Here is a 15,787-nt window from a genome sequence, read left to right on the forward strand (position 1 = left end):
GTCGGTACGACCAACGGGTCAAAACAAGCTCAAACCGAGTGCCGCTGTGCCCTGATTGGTGCTCTGGCTTTGCACTTCTTTTGTTTTGACATGTTTTTTTACTGCTTTGACTGACTTCCGAATATAGAATCAAGCGACTCGGAAAGAAAGGGAACAAAAGAAGCTCGGCTGGCTGCCTCTGCACTAACGGAGATATCCAGCTAATTAGCAGACAGCGGAGACTCGGGGCATCCCACCTCGCTCTGGGGGTCTCAACGCAGGCAGGGTTTTAAACGAGGAGATTACAGACCTACCCGCTCGCGCTCTCTCTCTCTCTCTCTCTCTCTCTCTCTCTCTCTCTCTCTCTCTCTCTCTTTGTCTTCACTCTCTCTTTCTGTCTTCTCTCTCTCTTCGCTCTTTCTTTCTCTCTCTCTCTCTGTCTTCACACTCTCTCTGTCTTGATTCTCTTTATCTCTGTCTTCACTCTTTCTCTCTTTACTCGTCATTCTTTCATTTTCTTTCTGTCTCTATTCTCTCTCTCTCTCTATTCTGCTAACTCTCTCTCTCTACTCTCGCTCTGCTTCTCTCTCTCTCTCTCTCTCTCTCTCTCTCTCTCTCTCTATTCTGCCTTAACTGTCTTTCTGTTTTGTCTCTCTCTTTAGTTTTACAGTGTCTCACTCTTTCTCTTTTTACTCTTGCCATATTCTCCATTATCTGTTTCACTCTATTTTTACTTTCTCTCAATATTCTTTCTCTTTCTGCCTCTTTACTCTGTCTTTCTTACGTTTTCTTTATCTTGACTCTCACTCGCCTGGTTATCCCTCCCTGTTTACTCTCCACTCTCTTTCTCCTTTTTCTCTTTTTTTGATTATCTCTCTATCCCTTACTCTCCCTCTTACTCATCCCTCTTACTCTCCCTCTTACTCATCCCTCTTACTCTCCCTTTCTCTCTTTCTCTCTCTTTCTCTCTTACTCTCTTACTCTCTCTTTCTCTCTCTTTCTCTCTCTTACTCTCCCTTACTCTCTCTTTCTCTCCCTTACTCTCTCTTTATCTCCCTTACTCTCTCTTTCTCTCTCTTACTCTCTCTTACTCTCTCTTACTCTCCCTTACTCTCTCTTTCTCTTACTCTCTTACTCTCTTTCTCTCTCTTACTCTCTCTTTCTCTCTCTTTCTCTCTCTTACTCTCTCTTTCTCTCTCTTTCTCTCTCTTTCTCTCTCTTACTCTCCCTTACTCTCTCTTTCTCTCTCTTACTCTCTCTTTCTCTCTCTTTCTCTCTCTTTCTCTCCCTTACTCTCTCTTACTCTCTCTTACTCTCTCTTACTCTCTCTTTCTCTCTCTTTATTCTCCCTTACTCTCTCTTACTCTCTCTTTCTCTCTCTTTCTCTCTCTTTCTGTCTCTTTCTCTCTTTCTCTCCCTTACTCTCTCTTACTCTCTCTTACTCTCTCTTACTCTCTCTTTCTCTCTCTTTATTCTCCCTTACTCTCTCTTACTCTCTCTTACTCTCCCTTTCTCTCTCTTTCTCTCCCTTACTCTCCCTTACTCTTTCTTTATCTCCCTTACTCTCTCTTTCTCTCTTACTCTCCCTTACTCTCTCTTTATCTCCCTTACTCTCTCTTTCTCTCCCTTACTCTCTCTTACTCTCTCTTTCTCTCTCTTTCTCTCCCTTACTCTCCCTTACTCTTTCTTTATCTCCCTTACTCTCTCTTTCTCTCTTACTCTCCCTTACTCTCTCTTTATCTCCCTTACTCTCTCTTTCTCTCCCTTACTCTCTCTTACTCTCTCTTTCTCTCTCTTTCTCTCCCTTACTCTCCCTTACTCTCCCTTACTCTCTCTTTCTCTCTCTTTCTCTCTCTTACTCTCTCTTTCTCTCTCTTTCTCTCCCTTACTCTCCCTTACTCTCCCTTACTCTCTCTTTCTCTCTCTTACTCTCTCTTTCTCTCTCTTTCTCTCTCTTTATTCTCTCTTACTCTCTCTTACTCTCTCTTTCTCTCTCTTACTCTCTCTTTATTCTCCCTTACTCTCCCTCTTACTCTCCCTCTTACTCTCTCTCTCTCTCTCTCTCTCTCTCTCTCTCTCTCATCTCTCCCTTACTCTCTGAGTTATTTTTATAGACAGTCCTGTTTCCCCATGCACGCCAGAAAAAGACTAGTTGAAGCAACTTTACTATCAGTGCTGGACTATGGTGAGGTTATCTATAAATACACTCCCTCCAGCTCTCTCAAATTACTGGACCCCGTGTATCGCTCTGCCCTGAGGGTCATCACTGGAGATCCGTACAGAACTCACCACTGTGAGCTGTATGCAAAAGTTGGGTGGCCCTCTTTAACGGGACGAAGGGAAACACATTGGTTGATTTTTATTTATGAGACACTCTCCGGTCATTTGCCAGAATATATCACTTCACTGATGAATACAAATAACAGTAATTATCAGACTCGCTCTAGTAACTGGATCAGCTGCCAGGTACCAAGAGTTTACTGAACTGGGAAAATCTGCTTTTAGTCACAGCACCAGCTGGAATTCACTACAGGACACACTAAAACTCAGCTCACTGGTGTCACTCAGTCATTTTAAACTTTTAATATCAAACCACCTACAGACAGCCTGCACCTGTTTTACTTAATCATATTTAATCATAACTTTTATTTTTGTGTTAGTTCTCCTTAGTTCTTTATCTCTTTTTATTTATTTATTTATTTCCTCTCATTTTATTTTTAAGTTTTTTTATCATTACTTTTTTTAATTTGTGATATTGTTACTTTACCAATTTCTTATCTATTTTTGATCTTAATTTCTTACCATTTAAATCTCAAGTTCTATTTTTATCTACTTTTATCTTTTATTCACTGTTATTTTAAATTTTCTTTTAATTTAAAATGATTAAATGTAGTTGTTTTCTTTGTCATGTCAATCCCTGTTTTTGTAAATGCTCGGCTACATTGAAAAAGAGGGTTGCCCTCAATGTACTTCTGAGTCAAAATAAAGGTTGATTGATTTTACTCTCTCTTTATCTCCCTTACTCTCTTTCTCTCCCTTACTCTCCCTTTCTCTCTCTTTCTCTCCCTTACTCTCTCTTTCTCTCTCTTTCTCTCCCTTACTCTCTCTTTCTCTCCCTTACTCTCTCTTTCTCTCTCTTTCTCTCCCTTACTCTCTCTTTCTCTCCCTTACTCTCTCTTTCTCTCTCTTTCTCTCCCTTACTCTCTCTTTCTCTCTCTTTCTCTCCCTTACTCTCTCTTTCTCTCCCTTACTCTCCCTTACTCTCCCTTTCTCTCCCTTTCTCTCCCTTACTCTCTCTTTCTCTCTCTTTCTCTCCCTTACTCTCTCTTTCTCTCCCTTACTCTCTCTTTCTCTCTTTCTCTCCCTTTCTCTCTCTTTCTCTCCCTTACTCTCTCTTTCTCTCCCTTACTCTCTCTTTCTCTCTTTCTTCTCCCTTACTCTCCCTTTCTCTCCCTTACTCTCCTCCCTTACTTCTCCCTTACTCTCTCTTTCTCTCCCTTACACTCTCTTTCTCTCTCTTTCTCTCCCTTACTCTCTCTTTCTCTCCCTTACTCTCTCTTTCTCTCTTTCTCTCCCTTACTCTCCCTTTCTCTCCCTTACTCTCTCTTTCTCTCTCTTTCTCTCCCTTACTCTCTCTTTCTCTCCCTTACTCTCCTCCCTTACTTCTCCCTTACTCTCTCTTTCTCTCCCTTACACTCTCTTTCTCTCTCTTTCTCTCCCTTACTCTCCTCCCTTACTTCTCCCTTACTCTCTCTTTCTCTCCCTTACACTCTCTTTCTCTCTCTTTCTCTCCCTTACTCTCTCTTTCTCTCCCTTACTTCTCCCTTACTCTCCCTTACTCTCTCTTTCTTCTCCCTTACTCTCTCTTTCTTCTCCCTTACTCTCTCTTTCTCTCCCTTACTCTCCTCCCTTACTTCCCCCTTACTCTCTCTTTCTCTCCCTTACACTCTCTTTCTCTCTCTTTCTCTCCCTTACTCTCTTTCTCTCCCTTACTTCTCCCTTACTCTCCCTTACTCTCTCTTTCTTCTCCCTTACTCTCTCTTTCTTCTCCCTTACTCTCTCTTTCTCTCCCTTACTCTCCTCCCTTACTTCTCCCTTACTCTCTCTTTCTCTCCCTTAGACTCTCTTTCTCTCTCTTTCTCTCCCTTACTCTCCCTTACTTCTCCCTTACTCTCCCTTACTCTCTCTTTCTTCTCCCTTACTCTCCCTTACTCTCTCTTTCTTCTCCCTTACTCTCTCTTTCTCTCCCTTACTCTCCTCCCTTACTTCTCCCTTACTCTCTCTTTCTCTCCCTTACACTCTCTTTCTCTCTCTTTCTCTCCCTTACTCTCTCTTTCTCTCCCTTACTTCTCCCTTACTCTCCCTTACTCTCTCTTTCTTCTCCCTTACTCTCTCTTTCTTCTCCCTTACTCTCTCTTTCTCTCCCTTACTCTCCTCCCTTACTTCTCCCTTACTCTCTCTTTCTCTCCCTTAGACTCTCTTTCTCTCTCTTTCTCTCCCTTACTCTCCCTTACTTCTCCCTTACTCTCCCTTACTCTCTCTTTCTTCTCCCTTACTCTCCCTTACTCTCTCTTTCTTCTCCCTTACTCTCTCTTTCTCTCCCTTACTCTCCTCCCTTACTTCTCCCTTACTCTCTCTTTCTCTCCCTTACACTCTCTTTCTCTCTCTTTCTCTCCCTTACTCTCTCTTTCTCTCCCTTACTTCTCCCTTACTCTCTCTTTCTCTCCCTTACTTCTCCCTTACTCTCCCTTACTCTCTCTTTCTTCTCTCTTTCTTCTCCCTTACTCTCTCTTTATTCTCCCTTTCTCTCCCTTTCTCTCGCTGTTCTGTACCGGCTGTTTTATAAAACGCATTTTTCATTAAAAATGTCTCTGCTGTTTCCTTTCTTATGTGTAACACCATTGAGGACCAGTGGCACCAGTGACTCCTATGGAGAAATAGAAAAGTGGACAATTCTGTAGAATAACCCATCTGTCTGCAATCTCTTTACTCTTCCGCTACTGTCTCTGTACTCTCTCTCTCTCTCTCTCTCTCTCTTCTTCCTTTCTTTACCCCCACTCATGTTGTCGTTCTCTCTCTCTCCCTCTCTCTCTCTCTCTCTCTCTCTCTCTCTGGGGTAATTGAATTTTAAATACAGACTAAAGGTTGCGTTTACGCTGCTGCATGCTGAGAGACGGCAGATAAGCAGCAGGCGGACGGATTACAGACACTTTAATGCGTGATTAAAGCACAAGCGGAGGATTAGAGTAGATGGATGAGTTTAATACTGCTGTATATGTATAAACAGCAAAGCAAGCGATAAAAGCAGTGGTGGTCTTGTGACTGGGCCCAGGACCAAATTTTATCATTAGTCACCCCAAAATTACTGCTCAGAGTTACTTTAAACATAAAAATCTTAAGAATAAATAACCCCAAAAATAAATATGACATGTTTGAAATTCAATTTGAAAATCCCAGTTTAGCCAATAACTATAAGTGCGTTTGTGTATCGCTCCCTCCGGAGACATCCGCATACTCTCAAACATCCAGCTACAGTGTTCCGCTCTGAGAACGGCCCTGGTGCAAAAACGATGAGCTCACTACTGAGTTTAATTCTAAGTCCTGCATTAGCAGCAATATCATCAGCATTTTGGAGATAAATGTGGGTTATCCATAAGTGGTCAGGTAGTCAGGCTCATTAGCATTCAAGGTATAAATGCTAGCTTATTATTATTATTATTATTATTAGCATATATTAGTTGTTGTTTCCATATGAGGTTCTGCAATAAACACACTCGTTCAGCGCTGACAGAGCAAATCAAATTACTTGCCAAAGCAATGTTATTATATTGGCAGAATGTAGCAATAGAAGCCCAAAGCCTGCTTCCCTGTGCTGGGTTTAAACCCTGCTCTCCCATTTGAGTTACTGCTCTATCCTGAAATATTAGCCTATAAAAATGCTTAAAATGTGATGACAGTTTAAAATGCAAAGCCTGTGTGAAGCAGTAATGGCCTCTGTTACAAAAAACCTGCAGCATCATAAGGAGCTTTTTAAGAAATTCAATACATATTTACTTGTTTTCAAAAAATAAAAATATACATATTTCTAGAATTACAAATGCAGCATTGGTATAAATATCACAGAGCAATTTCTGAAGCAGACATGTGTCGATACTTACCAATGGACGGAACGCCATTGGACGGAACTTCACACATTGGCAGCATGGGCACACGCTTTTAAGTACTTATTAATGCCGATACTGATATACTGAATACGACAAGACAACAAAAGTAGCACAGTGGCAGCAGGAAACACATCCCAGGCTAATCTAGGGGCTCAAATTTAGACTTTGGTCTTTTGTTGGGCTGAACTGTACTTGAATGTGCTCTAAAGCCAGAGATGCAGTGTACAATGTCAAAAATCTTATACTTTGATGACTTAAATGAACACAACTGTGAGAGCACCAAGTGTCACCAATATGTCTCAAATACACCAGATAACGCAACGTACAAGTGCAGACATACAGTGCAAAACACACTGACGGAACCCCATTACCTGAACAACTAATTCAGGCTTTTTTCAGTAACCACTCATTACTGCTGTGCAGTCATTTACAGTCTGAATTAATGCTAGTCCAGGTTGTTATTGAGGGACCGGACATTAGTGAGACAGATGGAAATGCCAGTCTCTGGAGTTAAAGAGAGCCTTTAGGGGCTCCTGAGTGGCGCAACCGTCTCAGCGTTGGCCCGGTCGTCATCATCAGGAGATCCCAAGTTTCATCCCTGGTGATGCTACAGCCGTCCGCAGCCGGGAGTCCATGAGAGCACAGTTGGCCTCGCTCTCTCTGGGTGGGTAGGATGGCTCCCCCTTCTCCTCCCATCACTCAGCATGATGCTAGACAGCGCAGGCGTCTGTTGGCTGACGTAACAGCTCTGGCAGTTGGCGCTTTCCTCCTAACGCGTTCGGCTGTCCCGTGACGTCGCGTGAGCGGCAGTTCGAAAAGAGGCGGTGGCTGGTTTCACAGGTCTCAGAGGAAGCCTGTGTTAGCCTTCACCCTCCTAGCATTGATGGTATCGTGTGATTGGGGAGTCCTAACTAGTGGGTGGAATTGGAGACGACTAAATTGGGGAGAAAATCGGGTTAAAATAAAATTTAAAAAATTATTGCCTTTAGGCTTAATTTAGCCTTTAGCATATCAACCTGCTAGCCGGGCTTGTGTGTCTACTAGCCCCACCTGTGGTCCACCTCCATCGGTGGTCTGTACCACACAGCAGCAGAGTCTTGCGGCCTGTTGTTTCAACCAAGCTGGAAATAGCTTAAGCAAAACCTACTTGTTTAATATACATAATTATTATATATTATATGTATTTTTGTGGTGTGGACATATATAGTCAAGCTGAGAGAGTTTTAGGTGTGACACAGAACACAGATTTACAAAAATCTATTATTTAAAAAATGGAATTGTATAAACATCATAAAGTTAGGTTAGTATTGTTATCAGTACTCGGTATCAGCTGACACTTAAAGATTGGTATTGGGGAACCCTAACTGCTTTAAACTGGATCTCCTAAAATTCATTTATATTTCACAGATCTTAAATTCTCCACAAGGGGGCGCCAATAGCAGCCAAAAACGGCTTTCAAAATACATTGCTACTGGATGTAATGATTTTAAAACAATATAAAAATTAACCATCTGGATTCAGCCTATCAGAGTGAAGTGGGAAGGGTAGCCTGTGGCTTATTGTATTACAGTTAATTGTGCAGGATAGGTGGGGCTTATTTTATTAGAGTAAAGTGAGTGGGGTGGGTCTTTTTCTACCACAGTACAGTGAGTGGGGTGGGTCTTTTTCTACCACAGTACAGTGAGTGGGGTGGGGCTTATTTTACCACAGTACAGTGAGTGGGGTGGGTCTTTTTCTACCACAGTAAAGTGAGTGGGGTGGGGCTTATTTTACCACAGTAAAGTGAGTGTGGTGGGTCTATTAAAATAAAGTTCCATTAGAGTAAATATTTCATTAAAGTGAGATGGGTGCGTCTTATTCTATTAAAGTGAATGGGTGGGTGTGGCTTATTCTAATAAAGTGGGATGGGGAGATGGGGTTTATCCTATTAGAGAAACGTGGGCAGGGTGGGAGGGGCTTAAATAGAGTGAAGTGGGCAGAGTGGGGCGGGGCTGATTCTATCAGAGTAAAGTGGGCAGAGTGGGGCGGGGCTTATTCTATCAGAGTGAAGTGGGCAGAGTGGGGCGGGGCTTATTCTATCAGAGTAAAGTGAACAGAGTGGGGCAGGGCTTATTCTATCAGAGTGAAGTGGGCAGAGTGGGGCGGGGCTTATTCTATCAGAGTGAAGTGGGCAGAGTGGGGCGGTGCTTATTCTATCAGAGTAAAGTGGGCAGAGTGGGGCGGGGCTTATTCTATCAGAGTAAAGTGGGCAGAGTTGGGCGGGGCTTATTCTATCAGAGTGAAGTGGGCAAAGTGGGGCGGGGCTTATTCTATCAGAGTGAAGTGGGCAGAGTGGGGCGGGGCTTATTCTATCAGAGTGAAGTGGGCAGAGTGGAGCGGGGCTTATTCTATCAGAGTGAAGTGGGCAGAGTGGGGCGGGGCTTATTCTATCAGAGTGAAGTGGGCAGAGTGGGGCGGTGCTTATTCTATCAGAGTGAAGTGGGCAGACTGGGGCGGGGCTTATTCTATCAGAGTGAAGTGGGCAGAGTGGGGCGGTGCTTATTCTATCAGAGTGTAGTGGGCAGAGTGGGGCGGTGCTTATTCTATCAGAGTGAAGTGGGCAGAGTGGGGCGGTGCTTATTCTATCAGAGTAAAGTGGGCAGAGTGGGGCGGGGCTTATTCTATCAGAGTGAAGTGGGCAGAGTGGGGCGGTGCTTATTCTATCAGAGTAAAGTGGGCAGAGTGGGGCGGGGCTTATTCTATCAGAGTAAAGTGGGCAGAGTGGGGCGGGGCTTATTCTATCAGCATGAGGTGAAAATAAATGAACACATCTACAGAGTTAATACACAGTTACTGCTTAATTGCTGCATTTAACAGCACATGTAATTGCTCAAATTGTGGTGTTCAGACTGCTGCACACAGCTCAGTAACTCACTCCCACCCTCCCCACGGTGATTTCTAAAGCCAGAACACTCTGAATCATGTAAACTGGCATTAGTTCTGGCCTCGCTCACAGAAACAGCTTTCATTTCAGTTCATTTATCAGTTACACCTCATCGCTCATCAGCAAAAAGCTCCGACGAAAAGCCATGAAACCCAGAAGCCTCTGCACTGACGCCGTTACACCTGAGCCAACAAATCTGTGCTGAGAACACTCCACAACCAAACCGCAGTCAAGACCACCTTCATCAAGTCCAAGACAAGCCCATGACCCTGACTAGTAGAGCTGGAGTCAAGACCGAGTCTAAAGCGAGCCGAGACCAAATCAAGGCCGAGGAAAAAGAACGGGATGCATGGAGTTCATTCTCCAGGCTGCACAGCTTTGTGAATTATTAAGGAATCATCTACAGCTTATTAAAAAGCCTTAATTTGTACCGCTTCCAGCAAATTGTTGGAAACCACTAGAATATTGGCAACAAACTAAAGTAATTTAATATGTGTCTGCAATGAACTTGGGTTTAAATAGTTAAAAACCATGATGTAACCTATAGCTGGAGGTAAGCAGTGCTGTGATTAGTTATGCGGCTCATTTGCATATATTAAAATCATGACAAGAAAGGTAATACATCACACAGCTCATAAACATTCATTAAAGTCTGAGCAGTGTTTGGCAAGAAACAGCAACATGTTTACGGATCAGCGAGAGGCAACTTGGCACAAGAGTGTGCGTCAGTAGAGTGAGGGGTTTCTTCCGTCCATCATGGAAAAAAAACATAAAAATTGCCTTTAAGAAATACGTTTTGCAGTGGACAATGGAGAACGAGTTTAGAAGGCACTTTGGAATAATAAAACTATGTGAAGTGTCTTTCAGGACCAATTATTTTCCCATATATTTCCATTCCCATGCATTTTATCATGTTTTCCCATTCCTATACATTATATCCCATGCAATTTCCCCATATTTCAATGCCCAAGTATCTTATCCCAGGTATTCCCCCCACATTGTGATGGCCATACATTTTATTCCATACATGTTCCCAGATATTTCCATGCCCATGTAGTTTATCTTGAATTACTTCATGAATTTCCTTGCTTGTGTTTTTTTTTAAGTCTTCATGCCCACATATATCCCCTTTGTATTTTCCCATCCATTCCCAAACTCATGTGTTAATCCAATCCATTCCCAAGCTCGTGTATTTATCCCATCCATTCCCAAGCTCGTGTATTTATCCCATCCATTCCCAAGCTCATGATTTTATCCCATGCATTCCCAAGCTCATGATTTTATCCCATGCATGGAAATTCCCATGCATTTCCAAGCCCTTTAACGCCCCCCCCTTGTATATTCTCATCACTTTCCATGCTTATATATTCCTCCTCCTGAATTTTCCGATTTATTTGGGGGGAAAAAAGAAACTTCTGTGCGCTCACCTGTCCACGGCTATGGCCGTCATGGAGCAGATGCTGGCGAAGACGGCGGCGATGGGGAAGAAGTTGTGAAAACGGCAGTAGACGAGGCCGAAGTACCACTCGTTGTGCGCCGCGTACACGAAGTTGACCACCGTGTTGAACGCAGACATGCTGGCCTCAGCGAACGCCAGGTTCACGAGGAAGAAGTTGGTGACGGTCCTCATGCGCCTGTGCGCCAGGATGATCCACACCACGGTCACGTTGCCCACCACGGAAACCAGCACTATAGCCGAGTAGGCTACAGCCCAGAGCGCGATGCGCCACGGGGGCTGCACGAACTGGTTCCAGTACCCGTCCGTCCCGTTCGGCTCGGGCGTGCTCCAGTTCCCCGCCGAAGCCTCCGTGGACGTGTAGAGGGGGTCCATTTCGAGCCCAACTCAAAGAGCCCACAGATCGCAGCGATAAAAGTCCTGTAGTCGTTTTTTTCAGCACTTAATCGACCATGTTCGTGCCGATTAATCGACTGAAAACGGCGCCCGCCGTCGATTCGCGCCGGTTATTGGAGAGGTTCCGTGGCACAGCGCGAGCGCAGAGTGAGGAGAGAGCGCGGTGTGACTGGGAGCTGCTTCCCCAGCGCGCGCACACACGCGCACCTCCCCACCCCCTTTTCAGCGCGTGCCTCGCGTCTCCACGTTGCCTCTCCTCTCCTTGCTGCCCAATTTTAGCTCCTGGCTGCCAGCAGCACGCGCGTGTCCCCGCTCAGAGTCAACACGCATGCATGCACGCGCGCACATTCCCTCCTCGCCTTTTCGCCGCGATCCAAGCGCGTGGTGCGCTCGAGCGCGCGGGAAAGAACTTCAGAAAACCAATAGCCCCACGCGGAGAATGAGATACGTGACCATATATGCGCATGAATTTAACAGTGGGGAAATATTTTGGAAGAGTAGTGAGGGCTGAATACTAAATACACTGTGATGAAATTATTCAGTAAAAAATAACATTCAGGATACATTTAGAATGCGTCCTGGTGAAGCACGTGGGGGAAAAATCTTTGTTTGTTTGTTTGTTTGTTTAATACTTAATTCACACTGTTCCTTGTTACTGCTTGGCAACTTATTTCATGAAAACTCCTAATCATTTCTAGAAAGTTCTGAAATTTTTTTCTTATCTCACTTGACACCATTCCTAAATGTATCCCTCCTAATCATGTCCCCTACTGAGAAGATTATTAGTTTGATCATTTGTTTAAAAGACTTCAGTAACACTGAGATTAATAACTGATCACATTGATTTATCAGTCTACTCAGGCTTTAGCAGAGCTCAGTAACACTGAGATTAATAACTGATCACATTGATTTATCAGTCCACTCAGGCTTTAGCAGAGCTCAGTAACGCTGAGATTAATACCTGATCATCACATTGATTTATCAGTCTACTCAGGCTTTAGCACAGCTCAGTAACACTGAGATTAATAACTGATCACATTGATTTATCAGTCTACTCAGGCTTTAGCAGAGCTCAGTAACACTGAGATTAATAACTGATCACATTGATTTATCAGTCTACTCAGACTTTAGCAGAGCTCAGTAACACTGAGATTAATAACTGATCACATTGATTTATCAGTCTACTCAGGCTTTAGCAGAGCTCAGTAACACTGAGATTAATAACTGATCACATTGATTTATCAGTCTACTCAGGCTTTAGCAGAGCTCAGTAACACTGAGATTAATAACTGATCACATTGATTTATCAGTCTACTCAGGCTTTAGCAGAGCTCAGTAACGCTGAGATTAATAACTGATCACATTGATTTATCAGTCTACTCAGGCTTTAGCAGAGCTCAGTAACACTGAGATTAATAACTGATCACATTGGTTTATCAGTCTACTCAGGCTTTAGCAGAGCTCAGTAACGCTGAGATTAATAACTGATCACACTGATTTATCAGTCTACTCAGGCTTTAGCAGAGCTCAGTAACACTGAGATTAATAACTGATCACATTGATTTATCAGTCTACTCAGGCTTTAGCAGAGCTCAGTAACACTGAGATTAATAACTGATCACATTGATTTATCAGTCTACTCAGGCTTTAGCAGAGCTCAGTAACACTGAGATTAATAACTGATCACATTGATTTATCAGTCTACTCAGGCTTTAGCAGAGCTCAGGAACACTGAGATTAATAACTGATCACATTGATTTATCAGTCTACTCAGGCTTTAGCAGAGCTCAGGAACACTGAGATTAATAACTGATCACATTGATTTATCAGTCTACTCAGGCTTTAGCAGAGCTCAGGAACACTGAGATTAATAACTGATCACATTGATTTATCAGTCTACTCAGGCTTTAGCAGAGCTCAGTAACACTGAGATTAATAACTGATCACATTGATTTATCAGTCTACTCAGTCTTTAGCAGAGCTCAGTATCACTGAGATTAGTAACGGATTCTAAATGTATTCTGAATATGTTTCTTTATTATTTATTAATAGAATACATTACTGAATACACTTAGAACAGTGTATTTAGTATTCAGCCATTATCTCGTTCGAAGTGTTTCAATTATATGTGCATATGTGGTGATATATCACATTTTTGTGTGCGGTTATTGCTTTTCTGAAGTCCTTCTTGAGTGCTTGAGCGCACCATGCGCTTGGATCATGGTGAAAAAAAAGAAAGATGACAAATTGAAGAGACAGATAATACGAATGGTAACCAAAGAGCCCAGAACAACTTCCAAAGAGATTAGAGGTGAACTCCAAAGTCAAAGTACATCAGTGTCAGATCACTCCGTCCATTGCTGTTTTAGCCAAAGTGGACTTGGAAGACGACTAAGGAGGAAACCACTGTTGAAAGCAAAAAAAAAAAAAGCGAGACTGGATTTTGCCAAAATGCATATTGACAAGCCAAACAGCTTCTGGGAGAATGTCCTTTGGAGAGATGAGACAAAACTGGAGCCTTTTGGCAAGTCACATCAGTCATATGTTCATAGACACAAAAGCATATGAAGCCTACAAAGGCCCAATCCCATTTCTTCTTTTTACTCCTACCCCTTGTTTTTGAGTGTGAACCCTGGAGGAAACCCACACAGACACGGGGAGAACAAGCAAACTCCACACAGAGAGGACCCCGGTTACCCGGCCAGGGAATCGAACCCAGGCCCTCCTCGCTGTGAGTCGACGGCGCTACCCACCGCGCCGGAAATGGGACAACCCGTTAAATTTAAAAATGGAAAAACATTGCTTCATTAACATGCTACTGTAGCTGATCCGGCCCGTCTTCAGTGATAGGAGAGAAGGGAAAAGTTCAGCTCCTCACTGCTGGGCTTTACTTACATTTATGTCATATGCGTTCAAAGAGGGGGGAGAAGACAATTCTTGATTGTTGCCCACCGCTAATTCCTTGGTGATACGAAGCTAAAGTCCGATATTCTTATTTGAATTTTCCCGTTCCACCTTAAATGGTGCAGCAGTTATATTCTGGCGCTTCAGGCATCAATACTGCCAGACTATTTAAGGTAGAACGGGAAAATTAGCTAGCTAGCTACCGAGACATTGGCATACATAGTGACTTCTTTAGTCGCTTGTGCAGCCATCTTACCAGTTTTTCTGTTTTTCTCTTAACACTGTTTGGAGTGTAACTCTGAAAAACCTCTGTTTGGACACTTTCTAAGACTTCACCCTACTCCTCCATCTCAACAAAAATTGGCACGCCCTACCCCCTAGACGTGAACGTGCAAAACAGAGGCCTAAAGGCTAAAGGCCAAGTGGTAGGGGCGAGGGGTGTAAAGGGATTGGGCCCAAGAAAGGCACATTGAACACAGAGGAGTGAGAAAAACAGACGAGGCTTGATTATGTTTTGGGGCTGCTTTGCTGCATCTGGCACAGGGTGTTTTGAATCTGTGCAGGGTACCTTGAAATCTCAAGACTATCAGGGCATTCTGGAGCAAAATGTGCTGCCCAGGGTCAGAAAGCTTGGTTTCAATTACAGATCATGGATCCTCCAACAGGATAATGACCAAAACACAGCTAAAAATGTCTAAGAATGGCTAAGAGCAAAGCATTGGACTATTCTGAAGTGGCCTTCTATGAGCCCTGATCTACATCCTATTGAACATCTGTGGAAGGAGCTGAACCCTGCAGTCTGGAGACAGCTGGAGCAGTTTTGCTCACAAGGAGCAGTCCAAAATACCAGGTGGACAGGTTTAGACACCTCATTGAGAGTTACAGAAATCGCTTGATTGCTGTGACTCCCTGAAAAGGTTGCACAACAAAATATTAAGTTAAGGGTACCATCATTTTTGTCCAGGCCAGATTCATTCGTTTTTTAAAGTTATTCTGTTGAACCACAATTCAAAAGCAATGTCTGATATTCATTAGTTGATTTTCAGTACATTTTTATTTATCAATTTTATTAGTTTCAAGTTATTTCAGTGACCATTGTGGGTTTTTCTTTCTTTAACGGAAGGGTCCCAACAATTTAGCCCATGCTTGTATCTTATGTACATATCGCTGTTGTCGGAAGAAAACCTTGTATCTCCAAAATAGTAACTTTACAGGAGAAGGAAAAAACATACTTTACTTTCAATGTAAGTCAATGGAACCAGAATTTTTCCTGTGTCATTTTGGGTCATTTCTTTTAGGCCATTCATCATAAAATTTACAAGCAATGTAAAGAGTAACGGATACTTTCAAATTATGTCAAAAACTGAAAAATGCCAAAAATGGAGATGCAAGGTTTTCTTCCGACAGCAACGATATCTATAAGTATCACACATGACACATATATGCATGTCTAATAGTTGGATGCATAATATATGGATCACAAATATACTCTGTGTTTGATATACGTCTGATGCATGGATCATTTTAAATAAAAAAATCTGAAATGAAACACACCAGCAGCATGCATGCAATAAAAAAACCCTTATGATATAAATATATGAAGTTGGTTGTAAGGGAAATCCATATATTGTCATATGTCAGATTCCCATTTGGAGCTGGTAAGGCAAGCGGAGCTTAATGTATTCAGAGAATTGAATCAATTATGCATGGCTTGTGTGTGTGAGTATTGACAAGATTCGAATGTATATTGAAATCATTTCCACAACGTTAAAATGTATTACATCCACGCAACTGCCAAACGTGAGAAATCTGAAAGGTAGCGCAGGGTCAATGCAATTTATTGTATTAATAAGGAAATTATTGATTTGTCAGTTAAATGCTTTATTTTTTCTCCATGTCACAAGTGCAAACTGACTGCTTCATTTTCTCTTCTCATTTGCATCATAAATGCCTGCAGTGATCAAT

The 15,787-nt window shown here is 42.7% G+C and overlaps 1 protein-coding gene across 1 annotated transcript in view; it reads right to left on the reverse strand.

The window, feature by feature from the left end:
- The window catches only part of tacr1a (tachykinin receptor 1a), a 56,518-nt gene extending 45,436 nt beyond the window's left edge, over positions 1–11,082 (reverse strand). Inside the window, exon 1 of the mRNA XM_017709711.2 lies at positions 10,494–11,082. Coding sequence (XP_017565200.1) covers positions 10,494–10,897 — 404 coding nt within the window. The 5' untranslated portion in view covers positions 10,898–11,082. The remainder of the gene's footprint in view (positions 1–10,493) is intronic.
- Between the last annotated feature and the right edge of the window lie 4,705 nt (positions 11,083–15,787).

The sequence above is a fragment of the Pygocentrus nattereri genome, chromosome 20 (genome assembly GCF_015220715.1).
Source record: "Pygocentrus nattereri isolate fPygNat1 chromosome 20, fPygNat1.pri, whole genome shotgun sequence".
Taxonomy (NCBI): Eukaryota; Metazoa; Chordata; class Actinopteri; order Characiformes; family Serrasalmidae; genus Pygocentrus; species Pygocentrus nattereri.